The sequence below is a fragment of the Hordeum vulgare genome, chromosome 2H, assembly GCF_904849725.1.
Source record: "Hordeum vulgare subsp. vulgare chromosome 2H, MorexV3_pseudomolecules_assembly, whole genome shotgun sequence".
In the NCBI taxonomy this organism is placed as follows: domain Eukaryota; kingdom Viridiplantae; phylum Streptophyta; class Magnoliopsida; order Poales; family Poaceae; genus Hordeum; species Hordeum vulgare.
Window position 1 is genome coordinate 493846208 of NC_058519.1, and position 15701 is coordinate 493861908.

Below are 15701 nucleotides of genomic sequence, written 5' to 3' on the forward strand. Positions count from 1 at the left end.
AAGTGGGAGGGAGTATCCTTACTATTTTCTTCACTTTGGTCTTCGGACTTGTTAAGGGGAGTCCGTATATGATCCATTGTAGTAGATTCTCCACATGTACCGAGCTAACGTGTTGTATTAGCTTTGTGTCAACATGACATGTCAAGATGAAAAACAGAGGAGTAAAAACACAAAAACACCACCAACGAAGTTGGAGTGCGTTCAAGAAGACGACCTTGAATTCGATGCTTGCTCTCGCCACCATGACCTTACATTACCGCATATATGAATCTGCATTTTATCTTGTCGATGAGCTCGTGTGTGCATTGGGTCTCCATAGTACCAAAAATGTTTTTTTTCTAGAACATCACATCCACATCCTCTATCACCAACGTTTGCTTGGCATCGTTTGAATCTCTCCGAGCAAGCATCGCTTTGCCCCACATTGTTGTCGTTGCCTCCTCCTTCAGGTCCTCGAGCTTGACACACGATTCCTCATGCTTCGTGACGACAAGATCTAAGGAGTTCATCGGCTTGGACTTGTTGGTGAGCGGCAAGTTAGGTGATTGCCTTGTCACTTTCTTGCGGTCCATGTGGGGGCATGTCGGTGAGGTGTACCAAGTGTTTCTACAAGGGCTCTTGCTTTAAATCGATATGAGCAATCACAATCCTAGGACACACCGTCAAAGCTTGAAAATGTGGGTCCCCTCCACGGAGGAGAGCTTGGTCAGTTGTGCCTGGAAGTTGTGGATCCGTGCTAAAACCATGCCATGCCCCTCCGGCCTCCTTCATGGCCCGCTTCTTGGAGTTCCTAGAGGACTGGGGCTACTCCTTGGTCTTCTTAAGCCTGTCTTGCAGATGCGAGGGCATGGACCCTAGTTGATCTCCTTTTCTCGTGTTCGCACTCAATAAAAACAAAAATGGGACATTGTGAGAGTTTAGGGACTAAATTACACTTCCTCGACAAGCAGGTAGATGGATGTAAATGTGTTTTACTATATTTTACCACATCTCATGACTATATAAGATGTGGATGCCTTGAATTATGGCGAGCCCACGGTGGCTATCTAGGAAATGAATTATGACGAGCCACATTATTTTGATAAGAATTTCCAAGATGCTATTTGTGACATTTTATTTTTACCTCATGTGGCACAAATTATAAATTCCTCTATGATAGCCCTTTTATCGAGTTTATTTCTGTTTCTACTGATTTTAAAGTTTTTCCCGCTCTATCAAGTGGGGTTTGTCGTTGGTTTGACATGAACCCGAGTCATATGCCAGGTAAATCACTGAGATAGATGACATATTTCTTAGGGCTCCAGGGGCGACAAATGGGGGCACACGGCGAGTTGGTAAAGCACAATAAGCTCGTCGGACTCTTACCACACCTCTTAAACCGTTTCTTTCTTTCATCATGTTCTCCTTTTTCTTTTTCTGACAAAAATACACTGTTTTCATTCATCATTAATAAAAAGGAGGCAAAAATACACATGTAACCGGGGAGAAACTGTACAAGCAGAGAGAAAGAAAATAAGGAAAGACACCACAAATGCAGTCAAAAGCCTACATCTTCCTAATCCACTGAACTCCCTTCAACAAATCCGCTAGCCAGGTTCTTCTGCATATAGAGTATCACAAACGGCGAAAAAGGTTGCAGCCTGGCCACTCAAAACAATGAACAGATAACACGTTCTTTTCTTTTGGATGAATCAACAGCAAATGTTTACCGTTCTAAAAAAGAACAGTGTTCAGTACATCTTATCCACGAAAAAGAAACGGTTGGATCACCGCTTGTGTGCGGGTTGTGTGGCTCTGATCCAACTCTGCTCTGGCACACACGCTGGTTGTGTGGCTCGCCGCTTTTCTACGGTCACGTTGGGCGTGACCACCCACCTGAGGAGCCGGTGTGAAAGACGCATCGGCTTCACCCTCCCGGCCCCCGTCCGACGATCGCCGTCGCCATTAACAACAACCAACAGCTAGCAATATATGTATTCAGTATTCACCCCTAAGAAAATAATATAGTATGTTTTTATCCATGGCGCTCGCGTCGCGCGTATGCATGCTGCTGCTGCACGGCTGCACCCCAACCCGGCAAACCGTCCGTCGCAGTCGCCGTTATCACTACCAACGAGACCCTCGTACGTCGAGTTCTGGACCGTATAAAGCAGCGGGTCCCGGTACGGGAACACCCACAGCCAGACCACCCTCCCGCCGGTTCACTCGTTTCCTTCACCCCCCCTCGCCGCCACGCCATGACCCAAGAACGGGAGCCGCTCCTGCAGAATGCCGCCGCCGGGGCGAAGGGCTCGCCGGCCGTGCTGCCGTCCCTGGCTAGGTCCGTGCTCAAGTTCCTCATGTGGGCGGTGTTCCTCACCTGGGCGGCGGGGATCTTCTTCTACCCCACCGCACCCGTGCAGGCGGCGTTCCGCCGGTGGGCGGCCATCGCCAGCACGGAGGGCCTGATCACCGGCCTCACCGGTACGCAGCCTCCAAGAATTCCTGCCCCCTCTTTCCTCGGTACCACCGAGGCAGGGGAAAGTAGGTGCTGATCGCTCTCGTGACAGGGGTTCGTCATTACTAATTGGGTTCCCCTTTTCCTCTTCTTGCTTCTCGCAGGGAGCGTTTTTCTTTTCTTCAGCGGGCCGATTCTGATCATTGCAGCCCTGGCATATGTGTACATCTTCGCCTTCCCGGGTGATCACGTCGGGTGAGTATGAATTTTGCGGCAATTCGGTGCTTCCAGTTCCTTTATTTAGGGGTTGATGATTCAGATGAGCCCTTTCTTTCCCTGAATTGATAGACTACCTGCACTAAAACTTCAGGATATCCTTTTTTTGTTTCAAGCACTGGATTCTCTGAATATTAGCAAAATCTTGCAATTGCAATCGCAGAAGTTACACATGCTTCCTCATTTTGACATGAAAACTAGCAGGATGAACTGAACCACCATAGAAACTCGTAACAAATAGTACTACCTCGTACCCATAATACTCCCTCCGTCCCATAATTTTTGTCTTAGATTTGTTTAGATATGGATGTATCTAGTCAAGTTTTAGTATTTTGATACATCTATTTCTAAACAAAGGTAAGACAAGAATTTTGGGACGGAGGAAGTAATTAATAAGTTCGCAGATTTGAACTAACCCTAGTTCAAAACTGCAACACTTATTTTGGATCAGAGGGAGTAGTATCACGATAAGATTGGCCTGCCTCATGCTGCAAAAGTTAATTACTTACCTGCTCTTTGCTACCAGAAAGAAGAAGCTGAGGTCGCTGAGTTTCCGTCTCTGGACTTATCCTGTTCTTGTCGATGGTCCGTTCGGGGTTGTCTCCGCTGCTGAGTTTATCGGGATCGTCATGTTCATCGTCTATGTTGTCTTCTCGATGACCTATTATGTTGTAGACAGTGTGAGCCTCATCTCCCAAGCGCACTTGCCACCGACTACTCGCAGGTATGTTGTGTTATGAACGAAACCTGTTAGTGAAAGATGTTTCATGCCAGTACTGATCAACAAATCCTGTTGTTATCTTTATAGTTACTGAGATTAAAATTAAGGAATTGTATTTTTATTTAATGATACCATAGCATTCACATCACTGAGCCTATAGTAATGATTTTGGTGTCAATACATGATTAAGCCTCGAGTATTATTTAGTTCTTTGAGGAGTTAAGTTTTATGTAGTTGAAACTGAAGTTATGACGTCCAGAAAAGGCTGGTGGAGAATGGATCATTGTATATTCATTTGTAGAGCTATCACTTAGTTCACGTAGAAATCAAAATGAAACATACACATATATCTGCAGTAACTTTTTTTTTTCGAGAGTACCCAATTGCGTGCCGTATTTTTATAGAAGGAGAGAAATAGTTACAAGACTACACTAGTAGATGCGAACATCTATCTGCAGTAACTTAAATTAGTTCTCTGTATATGTCAGATACATATTGAGATGAGTTGATGATACCTTGTTGTCCTGTAACTGATTCAGAATGTTCAGTTCACATGCTGCTAGTGAGACTGACGATATTGCTGAAGCATAGCCTGTAGCATTATAAATTAGTTGCCATCTCAGCACAGTTCTAAGACAGCACAAGTTTTTCCTTGCAGTGAGTTGTTACTTGCTCTCATAGGCCTCCGCTTCGGATCAGTTGGCTTGTTTTGCATGATCTTCTTATTCCTGCCTGTCTCAAGGGGTTCAGTTCTTCTCCGGATTATTGACATTCCATTTGAGCATGCTACTAGATACCATGTCTGGTTGGGGCATCTCACAATGGCTCTCTTTACGCTGCACGGCTTGTGCTATGTGATCTCGTATTCCCTACTGGGGCGCCTAATAGAAGAAGTAAGTTCAAATAATATATATAACTACTTAGAGTGATTATTTGCTACTGCCAATTTTGTTATGTGTAATTTTCATATTGTTTCTGCAAACAAGCAACCATTATGTGATGAAAGTAATAGAAAGGGCATATATGCCTGAAAACTATTTTATGCCTGAAAGATAGTATGCAACTCTGTTTTTGGCAGTTAAGTATGCAAATTTGACCTTGCAAAAAAAAAGTATGCAAATTTGGACTGAGGGCATATTACTAGCATATTAGTTCTCTCGTATTAGAACCTATTAATGGTACTCTTGGCCTTCTTTATAGCTGACCCAATGGAAACAAGTCGGAATAGCAAACTTACCCGGTGTGATCAGTTTGGTGGCTGGTCTGCTGATGTGGGTGACATCGCTTCACCCGGTACGGAAGAGGTTCTTCGAGCTCTTCTTCTACACCCACCAGCTCTACGTAGTCTTCGTGGTGTTCTTAGTGCTCCATGTCGGTGACTTCGTCTTCAGCATCTCGGCTGGCGCCGTCTTCCTCTTCATGCTTGACCGCTTCCTGAGGTTCTGGCAATCCAGGGCCAAAGTCGACATCGTTTCTGCCGCCTGCCGACCGTGCGGAACGGTGGAGCTAGTCTTCTCAAAGCCTGCAAGTATGTCAAGATCTCGGTTGATCGAGATCCATTTCCTGCATTAAGTTCATGAGTGTTTGGCTACTGTCACTACAAACTCACTTGTGTGTGGGTTTCTGTAGGTCTTCGGTACAATGCTCTCAGCTTCATCTTTGTTCAAGTGCGTGAGCTGTCGTTCTTGCAGTGGCACCCGTTCAGCGTGTCGTCCAGCCCCATGGATGGGAGGTACCACATGTCGATCCTCATAAAAGTTCTTGGCACATGGACTGACACGCTGAAGCGCATCATCACCGATGTCCAAGAGCAGAAGACCAGGAGCGACTCTGACTCTGATCAGTCGCAGACCGGTCGCATTACCGCCTCCATCGAAGGGCCGTATGGGCATGAATCACCCTACCACCTGATGTAAGTTCTTCAGTTTGTCACCATGAGATTCTAGTTAACCGGTTTGACACCATTGGGAAAAGTCCAAGTCAAGACTTTGCTTGCGTTGTGTATGCTCTCAGGTACGAGAATCTCATCCTGGTGGCAGGAGGCATTGGCATCTCGCCTTTCGTGGCGATTTTGAGCGACATCATTCACAGGATCGAGCAAGGTATGCCATGCGCGCCCAAGAATGTACTGGTTCTATGGTCAGTTAAGAAGACCTCGGAGCTTTCTCTCCTGTTGGCCGTCGATGCTCAGTCCATCAGCTCATCCGTCTGTGACAAGTTGCATCTGGACATCCAAGCCTTTGTGACGCAGGAATCCGATCCTCCATTGGTAAGAGCATTTACTCCATCGTTGATGATCCAGATAACCAGTTATTGTCTTCTCCGTTTTATCCATGAGAAGCAGTGTGCTTCAGTTGGCTACAAGATTTGGATTGGATAGTTCACTTCAAATCGTCAATGATTTCTGTATGGCAATGGAAACATGGCTTTACAGGAAGATGGCATTGTTGGGGATGACCAGAAGGCCCCCGGCATGTTCGTCAAGAACGGGGCGGCCATGTCCGGGCTGGTGGGCACCGGGGACAACTTCTGGGCGGCCATGTACTTCGCCGCGTCCACCCTGGGCTCCGTCCTGGCGTTCGTGCTGGTACAGCTGTACTACGTGAAGCGCTTCAACGTGTACGCCTGGTGGCACCTGGGTCTCCTGCTCCTGCTGTGCATGGCAGCCGGCATCGCGCTCCCCGGCGGCCTCGTCGTCCTTCTCTGGCACCTGTCGGAGAAGCGGAGGATGCAGGACAACAGGTGGGACGTCGATGCCCGTGCCAGAGCGGACGCCGACGCGGAGCAGACAACGACCGCGGCCGGTGGAGCCGGCGCGGACGCCCCCGCGGCCAGCCTCGCCGCCCTGCGGACGACGCGGTACGGGTGCCGGCCGAAGTTCCAAGGTAACGCGCCTAGCCTTGAACTAAACTAGCTGCAGCATCCGTTGATGTGCCATGTGCTGATGGGTTCTTCTCTTGTGGTGTTGGACGATCGTCTTTGCAGCGGAATTCGCGGCGTTCGCGGAGCGGGTCGGGGGCGCGGCGGCCGACGTCGGCGTGCTGGTGTGCGGGCCGTCGGGGCTGCAGACCAGCGTGGCCAGGGAGTGCAGGTCGCAGAACCTTCGTCGCGGTGGCGCCGTGTTCCATTTCAACAGCCACAGCTTCGACCTTTAGGCGAGCTACCGATGAGTGCACACCACTGTAATTATGCGACTGCGTAAATAGCTGGTAAATAGTGCTCGTATAGCCGATAATTTCTACGGATGAGAGGAGTGCTCTCAGTCTCAGGCATGTCGCCGGTGAAGTCGCGCTCCCTCATGGGCTCTGGTGGCTCCCTGTGTGTGTATAACTGTATATATGCTACTATGAATGATCCTACATGTAAACAAAAAGGATCTTGGCCTATAGGCTATAGAGGATACAGATTTCAACTAGTAATCTGCATTTCAGCTATCTAGACACAAACTTTTAACCCGAATGCCACATCAACTTGCACCTTCAACTTCAAAGGGTGTGCCTTTCACTTTCAATCATGAAACCAACTCCATGGATACCAACTACAGATTGTTAGGAGCAGGATCTAATTGGCTGAACCGGTCTATAGGACTCAGCACGGCAGGGAGCGGAGGGGCGATTTTGAATTCGCCTCCAACATGGGCGCCAGCTGCGCCGGTGACTGTTGGCGCAAAAACGGAAACGCGCCGCGCGCCGGCGCTCGCCGAAGACACTACCGGTGAGGAGGAAGACAATGGTGCACACGGTGGCTCTTTTCGGCGCACGCTGTCGCCGCAACAACGGCTTTTTTTAAGCCCGAACTAACACCACATCAATTACAACGACGAGGGTGGGCTATACACACGCGCCTCGTCGCGCCCACGTCCCCACTCGCCGTGCACCGCACCTCCTAGGCGCGCACATGCGGACGATGCGTCCAACTACCAGCACACGCGACCAGCTCAATCCCTACAACCGGACGACTGCCCTACGCACGCAAGCCTAACACACGCACCTGCACTCGGCGCGCACACACGCACCCGAGTCCCACCGCGGCTCGGATCCGACGCGCCCAGCGCGCACACGTGCACGCAACTGAGCCCACCCCGGCTTTTTTTTCAATACACGCCCCCTAAGCCGCGGCTCAGAGGAGTCTCGACCCATCGAAGTCGTCGCCGACGTACACCAACACCGCCTGCTCCTCCGCTGCTTGGGGCAGTCACATTTGAAATGGCCCTGCTGCCTGCAGTTGTAGCAGCGGCCGTGATGCTTGCCTCTCCTTCCCGACGTCGTGCTGTTGCCCCGTCGTTGTCGTGGAAATCACCGTCCCTCTGTCGTAGGCGTGCCGCCCACTGCTCCTCACTGATCATCAGTTGTCCGTCTGCCCACTCGTCGTCGACCTGCGTGCATCGCCGTGTCCGCTCCTCGAACGCCTTCAACCGCCATGTTCTCCACGTCACATAACTACTCGATGCGGGCCACCGTGGCATAGAGCCGGTCCGGCACGGTGTCGAGCATCTTCTTCACCATGGCTGCGTCGTCAAGAGTCACCCCGAGCCCCGCGTACCTCGCCGCCATGCCGTAGACTTTCCCGGGTACGCGTCCAGATCGCCGCCTCGTCCATCCAAAGGCGATCGAACTCACCGCGTGGCCTTTACCCGATCGACGCTGACGAAGCGCACCTTGAGGGAGTCACATACCTCCCTTGCAGTGAGCTTCAGCGCCACCTGCATCAGCAGGAACTCTGCCAGCGCCGCGAGGAGCATCGCCCGCGCCGTCTTGCACTTGTCATTCATCGCCGGCGCCATCACGCCCCACAACCCCTGGGCATCAAGGATCGCCTCCACCTTGATCTCCTATGAGGTGTAGCTCGTCGGCGTCAACGACGAGATCCACATCGACCCTGAAGCACCGCCACCGCCGTACGGAACCAGCGACATGACCGCCACCTATCACCTCTGAACCTTGCTCTGATGCCAATTGTTGACGCAAAAACGGAACCGCGTCGTGCGGGCGCTCGCCGGAGATACTACCGGAGAGCAGGAAGACAATGATGGACACGGTGGCTCTTCCTGGCACACGAACGCCGCCGCAACAATGGCCTTTTTCTCAGCTCGAACTCAACACCACATCGATTACAACGGTCGGGGTGGGCTTTATACGCGCCTCGCCGCGCCCACGCCCCCACTCGCCACGCACTGCACCTCCCAGGCCCCGCTCCCGCCGCGCGCGCACGCGGACGACGTGGTCAACTGCCGGCACACGCGACTAGCTCAGTCCCTACAACCGTGCGAGTACCCTTCGCACGCACGCCCGCCCGCCCGCCTAACACACACACATGCACTCAGCACGCACAGTGACGACCAGGGGCGGTGGGTAGACTAGCCGAAGCGGCGTGCACGAGGAGGCTGCTCCGCCTCCGCCGGGGCCTACCTGGACGTCGCAGCTTGCTCCCTTCCGATGGGCCGACGTGGAGGACGATGAGGATACGGTGGAGTCCGAGCGGGTGAAGGCGATGGTGTCCCTGGCGCCGTCGGTTTTCGGAGAATTCTTGGCCATGGCGAGGTCGTCGGAGGCGCGGCCGAGGACAGGGCGAAGCTAGCGTCGCCGACCATGGAGGCTGGGCTGACCTCCCGCCTCAGCTCTTTGCCCTCGTGGCGGCGGAGCTCTTTGCGCTTGGCCTTGGCGACGCGGCATGGGGTTGCCGGCATCCCCCGATGGTTCAAGCCCTGCTTGCGGCAGCCAATATTCGGCCCCACCACGCCCGTCGTCGCTCTCTTCGCCGCCGCCGGCTCGCCTGGTTGGGGTTGGGGACGAGCCCTCCTCTTGGACTGGGACAACTAGGGCAGAGCGGCTAGGTGGACCCTCGAGTGGGCCGGTGGGCCGGCACTGGTTCGGTTATTCGTTGGGGGGAGTTAGGGTGGTGAGGCATGTCCTCTTGCTCGGGGGCCAAAAGGCCCTGTTTGATGACCGCGCGTGGGTCCTGGCACCGGTCGATCCATCTCGTTGGAAATGGACCCGGAAAGGATTCGACCTCGAGGGCTAACATGGACAAGTTCGGTTCGGGAACCCGAAAAATCCTCCCACACGCCGACAAACATTTCTTTCTTCGACCTTGTCTTTGTGTAACGCCCAAGACACACCTGTCGATGGTCGTTACTGAAAGGACGTGGATGTCGCCTAGAGGGGGGGTGAATAGGCGCTTTAAAATAATTACAGTTTAGGATTGAACAAATGCAGAATAAAACTAACGTTTAATTTGTCAAGCACAAAACCTAAAACAACTAGGCTCACCTATGTGCACAACAACTTATGCTAAGCAAGAGAAACAACTATGTGATAGCAAGATATATAACAAGAAACAATATGTCTATCACAAAGTAATGTACATAAGTAAAGGGGTTGGGTAAGAGATAACCGAGGCACGCAGAGACGATGATGTATCCCGAAGTTCACACCCTTGCAGATGCTAATCTCCGTTTGGAGCCGTGTGGATGCACAATGCTTACCAAGATGACACTAAGACCACCGTAAGCTCCTAACGCCCACGCACAATGCAAGATGTCGTGATTCCACTAAGGGACCCTTGAGGGCGGTCACCGAACCCGTATAAAAAAGCTTCTGGCAATCTCCAAAACTTAATTGGAGGCTCCCAACAACACTACGAAGCTTCACCACAATGTCATATGGCTTCGAGGTGACCTCAAATGCTCGGGGCAATCTCCACAACTTAATTGGAGACCCCGAGGCTTGCCTGGAGCTTTACACCACAATGATTGAGCTCCGAGGCACCACCAAGCTTCTAGGATGCCAAAGCACCCAAGAAGAACAAGTATTAGGGTACCAAACACCCAAGAGTAATAGGCTTCTCAAACTTCACTTCCACGTATCACCGTGGAGAACTCAAACCTATGCACCATATGCAATGGCAAGGGCACACGGACTGCCCAAGTCTTTCTCTCCCAAATCCCACCACAACAACTAATGCTATGGTGGAAAATGAGAGGAAGAACGAAGAAGAACACCAATAACTCCAAGAACTAGATCCAAGGGGTTCGCCTCATATAGAGGAGAAAGAGATTGGTGGAAATGTTGATCTAGATCTCCCCCCTCTTTTCCTTCAAAAAGGAGCAAGAATCATTGGAGGGAACGAGAGTTAGCAAGCTCTAAGAAGGTCAACAATGGGGGGGGCGAGGAAACGAGCTCAAGAGTTGCGGAACCATTGGGGAAGAAGACCCCCTTAAATAGGTCCCCATAAATCTGCCCGTTATGTGCAGAATAACACAAGGGCGGTACAACCGATGATGTGGACGGTACAACTGGTCAATGTAATATAGCAGTACAACCGGCCCGCAACCACCCAAGAATCACACCAAAATAGAACCTAGTCCGATGGTAGAGTGGTACATGGCCGGTACAAGCTCCGGACCAATTCTGGAGCGGTACAACCGCTCCAAACACTGGTTGTACCGGTCGATCGGTATAACCTCTCTTAGGGGTGGTACAACCTCTTAGTAAAAAACAGGTAAGACGAAAACAACCATAACTTTCGCATACGAGCTTCGAATTGAGCAAACTCAAGCTTGTTGGATAGCAGACGACAAGTACTATCCAAACAACAAATGGTTATAGCAATAAGAGGTAGTAGAAAAATACCAATGTTATAGATATGTGAAATCTCTATGAATGAAGAACCGACAAAAACTCCAACATCGAAATATCATAGAAGATGGACATGAACTCCGTTTTTGATGAACTCGAGCTTGTCATAAAGACGACCATAAGCTCTACAACTCACAAAGAGAATCATCAAACAAGAACCAAGAAATATGATGCAAGGATGCAAATTGTTTGAGCTCTCATGAATAATATGATCAAGCTACTCACTTGAGAGCCCCCCTTGATAGTATGGCAATCTATACTAAAATAGAAAAACCTATCAAGGTAAACCTATACCTTGCACATAGTCCACTTGAGCTAGATTATGACGATCTTGACTTCCTGAAGATGGACTACCTTTCTTGATTACGCTAGCTCGATGAAGACTTGTAAATTGCACCCCATACTCCACTATGGGTGAGCCACTCTTCAACACATCTTCACAAGTCCATTGCCACCACAATGGACGACAAGCTCCAAGCATGATATCTTCGTGATGCTCCACTTGAAGTTGCACACCGCAATCTTGATGACAATCACCACTTGACGGCATCCTCCATGGGTTGTATGAGATCTTCCTGTTGGCGCAAGCCCATGGAAACACACCTAACCCTACATAGAAATCTCACGAAGACCATGGGTTAGTACACGAAAGCGTAATGGACAATGCTTACCATACCATGGGATCACTTGATTCCACTCGGTACATCTTATACGCTTTTGTGTGTTGATCAACTTGATTTACTCTTTGACTTAGTCTTGATCAACCTTGTGTCTTTATGATCAATCTTTGGATAAAGCCTTGAATACCACCTTGGTAATCATATAAACTCCTTGAAACCAACAGATGGACTTCAAGAAGTGCCTATGGACAAATCCTTTGTAAATAACTTACGGAAACCATTAGTCCATAGGGATTGTCATCGATTACCACAACCACATATGGAGAAATATGCTCTAACAATCTCCCCCATTTTGGTAAATGATGACAATCACTTTCAAGAGAGTTTATATAAGGGAATAAGCATAACCAAGCACATACATGCAAAGCAATAATGCTTGGGTATGAGATGCAAATGCTTAAGCAACAAAAGCAAAAATTTCTAAACATCTCCAAACTAAACTCTCTAAACTTCTCCCCCATTGGCATCGATTGCCAAAATGGACGAAAAGTTTAGAAAGCCAATATAATAGGTGGTCCTCCAAAATGCATGTACTTATCAAAAAATGAATGCAAAGAAATACACATATACAGTGATAAGTAGTTGGAGGACAACAAACTATATCAAGGACCCAAAGATTGCAAAAAGCATAGTATGGCACAAAGGCATACAAAAGAGAGAAGCATCCAATCAAAAGATACCAATAGAAACATGCAATCACATGGCCCTTCGAACCACATGAAAAAAGGATATTATGATATGGGCAAAAAGGATGTTTTACCAAAACTAGAGAAGCTCCCCATGATTGATGACGAGTTGATGTATATACTTCTCGCCCCTCGTTGGTTACCCCAAGTGGAAGGTGGAGATGTAGTCAGAAGGAAATTTCCCTTACACGGAGACTGTAAGGTTTATCGAACCAGGAGGACTCCTAGGCTCAACAAGCATGTGTCTTCCACCCTGGCGCTAGCAGAAGACGTGGACCTGCACACACAACAAATAACTTTGCTCCCAACAAGTACAGATAGGTTGTCAATCTCTCTGGCCTTGTAGTTTGCAAAGGATCAAAACACAAGCGGGAAGGTAATAGTGATTGCAACGAAAAAGTAAATGAAAGCGGTAAATGATGGAGGTGTAAACAATGATGGTGATATGGACTGGAGTCACATGAAGTTCACTAGTGATGTATCTCTCCCAAAAGACGATAAACAACTATGCTAGGGGTAAACAAATCACAGTTGGGCAATTGACATAATTATGATCGCGCGCGCAATGCTAATTATGCTCCTTGATAGTTAGAGGTTCAATAGTAATGGGTAGTACGCCAAGACAAGTAGACCATTTATTCATCAGCATTTACTTACTAATCATCCACCTTGAGATATCTATCCAGAACATCTCTCCCGTATTAAGTTGCGAGCCCCACCCAAAGTGTAAACTCAAAGCAACGGACAATTGCATTACCGAACTATGCGTAAGGTAAACAATCCTTGGAACCGTGGTCACACGCACCGTTGTTTTCTCCCTGGTGGCAACAAGCACATCCCCTAGTCTCATGTTTCTGTCACTCAAGCTAGACATCGAGGGGCCTGAACCCACAATCATGCATAACGCTCCCTCTTGGAGTTACGATCTACTACTTGGCCAAAGCAATAAAAAGCAACGGAGAACATGCATGAATCACTAATGAACATAATATAAAAGTATAATCAAATATATAACTCATAACAATCTTAACATAATCTCATAATCCATCGGATCCCAACAAACCGAGCATAGCAATAGCAAGAGAATTACATAGATGCCTTGATCATATAGGGCAGCTCACAAGGACTAACCATTGAAGCACAAGATTGGAGAGAAGATATCACATAGCTACTGGTCATGGACTCATGGTCCAAGGAGGACTACTCACGGCACGTCCGGGAGGTGTCCACGGCGGTGGAGAAGCTCCCGGAGGTCAATCCTCCCTCCGGCAGGGTGCCTGGAAGAGGTCTCCTGATGGTCCCGATCTCGGAAGCGCTACGACGGCGGAACAATGGAGAAATTAGCGATTCCAGAAAGTCTGCGAGGGTTTCCTCTTGGGACTCTAAATATAGGCCAAAGGCGGGCACTGGAGGAGGTGGGACCCACCCAGGCGACCTCCTGGCACGACCTAGGGCTTGGCCGCGCCAGCAGGACGCCTGGGAGGCGCCTGCCCCCCCTCTGGCCCTCCTTCGGTGATCCGGAAGCTTTTATTTCGCTGATTTTTTATATATTTTTCTGAATTTTTTCGGGCCTCGGAAAATTGGGTAAAAGCCCGTGCAATATAGACATCAGCAGACAGAAACTGGCACTGGGTGCACTGAGTTAGTAGGTTAGTCCAAATATGTGTAAAATGATATAAAACTGTAGCAAAACATATAACCGTATCACCCAAAATATCATGGAACAAGTAGAAATTATAGATACGTTTGGGACGTATCAACATCCCCAAGCTTAATTTGTGCTCGTCCTCGAGTAGATAAATGATAATCACAATAATTTATGTGGTGACATGCTACACACATATAAGAATTTCAAAGTAAAGCAAGTGAGATATGCAATTCAAGTCAAGACAATAACAAGCAAGAGTCTGTATCTAGTATTGAATTTAGCAAAGTAAGAACATAAAGATGCAAGAGCTCTCGCTGTCCGTGACTCGAATGTCTCCAAATGGTGTTTGCGTTCAAGAAGTGGGAGATGGGTTGAGATCATAAAATATTTTTTTAATTGAGAACTCAATCTACTAAACCTCACACTTAGTCTCCTTCAGAATCTTATTTGACTCATCCCCAGACCACTAGTCAGGCACAAGTCAAAATGATCCTCTCCCTTTCGACTTTGAGCACTCATGCAATGGATGAGCGTAAGCATGATATGTTGGCACTTAGGATGGCAAATAGAATAATTATGGGGAAGGAAGACAAAAAGGTGTGAAAGGCGCACATCAATGAGGACAACCATAGTTGAGAGCAAGCCAAATGATAGATATGATGTGAGGAGTAGGGATTGCCATGTAACAGATGCACATATGAGCTAAGGTAAGCTCTCCAATGGAACTAGTGGGGGTGCATCCAACTTGTTTGATCATGAAGACCTATAGCTCATTTGAGGAGGCTCATCATTGGAATATGCAAACCAAGTTCTATAGTGTAAGGATCCCCACATAGTTATGCATGAATGATAATCTCTATGTAGTACCAATATAGTAATGGAGTACGAGTGTGGATCTTTTAAAAGGAATAGTAGCGTTGCCCCCTTCTCTCTTTTTATTTATTTTTTCCTTTTCTCTTTATTTATTTTGTGGCCTCTTTGGCTCTTTCTTTTTATCTCTCATTTGTCCTCTTTGGGATCTTTTGTTTTGTCATCACACTTTATAAGAAGTACTCAACATAAAGACAAGTGAAAACTATCATGATGTATGCAAATGTATGCCTCTGTGAGTGTAGCAGGATATGTAATGATACTAACGCGTCATGTAGTAGTAATAAGGGCAAGGCCCAACTATCATGCGGCTCTATGATCAAGTAAAAGCATGTATGACATGAAGATCATATCATGAGATGGTGGATGTTGCATGGCAATGTATCTCGGAAAGGCTATGGAAATGCCTTAATAAGTAGGTATGGTGGGTGCTTTGAGGAAAGATATAATGAGGCTTATGTATGACAGAGCGTATCATGTCATGGGTTTGGATGCACCGGCGGATTTTGCACCAACTCTCAATGTGAGAATGGGCAATGCACGGTACCGAAGAGGCTAGCAAAATATGGATGGTGGAAGTGCCAACAATCGAATACTCACATTAGTCCGAAGAACTTATACACTTATTATCGGTAACTCTCTATCTAATTAGGAAATTCACAAAGAGACAAATACCCCGAGGAGGAGTGTTTGGGGGTTTGGTTATCCTTGCGCATCCTCGACTCATTGTAACGTGAGGGTACTCT

The 15701-nt window shown here is 48.3% G+C and overlaps 1 protein-coding gene across 1 annotated transcript; it reads left to right on the forward strand.

The window, feature by feature from the left end:
* The first annotated feature begins 2114 nt into the window (after nt 1-2114).
* LOC123426816 (ferric reduction oxidase 7, chloroplastic-like) lies at nt 2115-6849 on the forward strand. The gene is made up of 9 exons (XM_045110715.1): nt 2115-2463; nt 2602-2692; nt 3240-3437; nt 4093-4327; nt 4635-4962; nt 5064-5346; nt 5448-5703; nt 5869-6319; nt 6420-6849. Exons 1-9 carry the CDS (start codon nt 2238-2240, stop codon nt 6587-6589), a joined length of 2238 nt encoding a protein of 745 aa, XP_044966650.1. The 5' UTR covers nt 2115-2237; the 3' UTR covers nt 6590-6849.
* The last annotated feature ends 8852 nt before the right edge of the window (nt 6850-15701 follow it).

Excerpts from the sequence above, each read along its gene's own strand:
- LOC123426816 (XM_045110715.1), top strand. The coding sequence starts at position 2,238 with ATGACCCAAGAACGGGAGCCGCTCCTGCAGAATGCCGCCGCCGGGGCG. Across the intron at positions 4,963-5,063 it reads AGTCTTCTCAAAGCCTGCAA|GTCTTCGGTACAATGCTCTC; the intron begins GTATGTCAAGAT and ends GGGTTTCTGTAG. Across the intron at positions 6,320-6,419 it reads GTGCCGGCCGAAGTTCCAAG|CGGAATTCGCGGCGTTCGCG; the intron begins GTAACGCGCCTA and ends TCGTCTTTGCAG.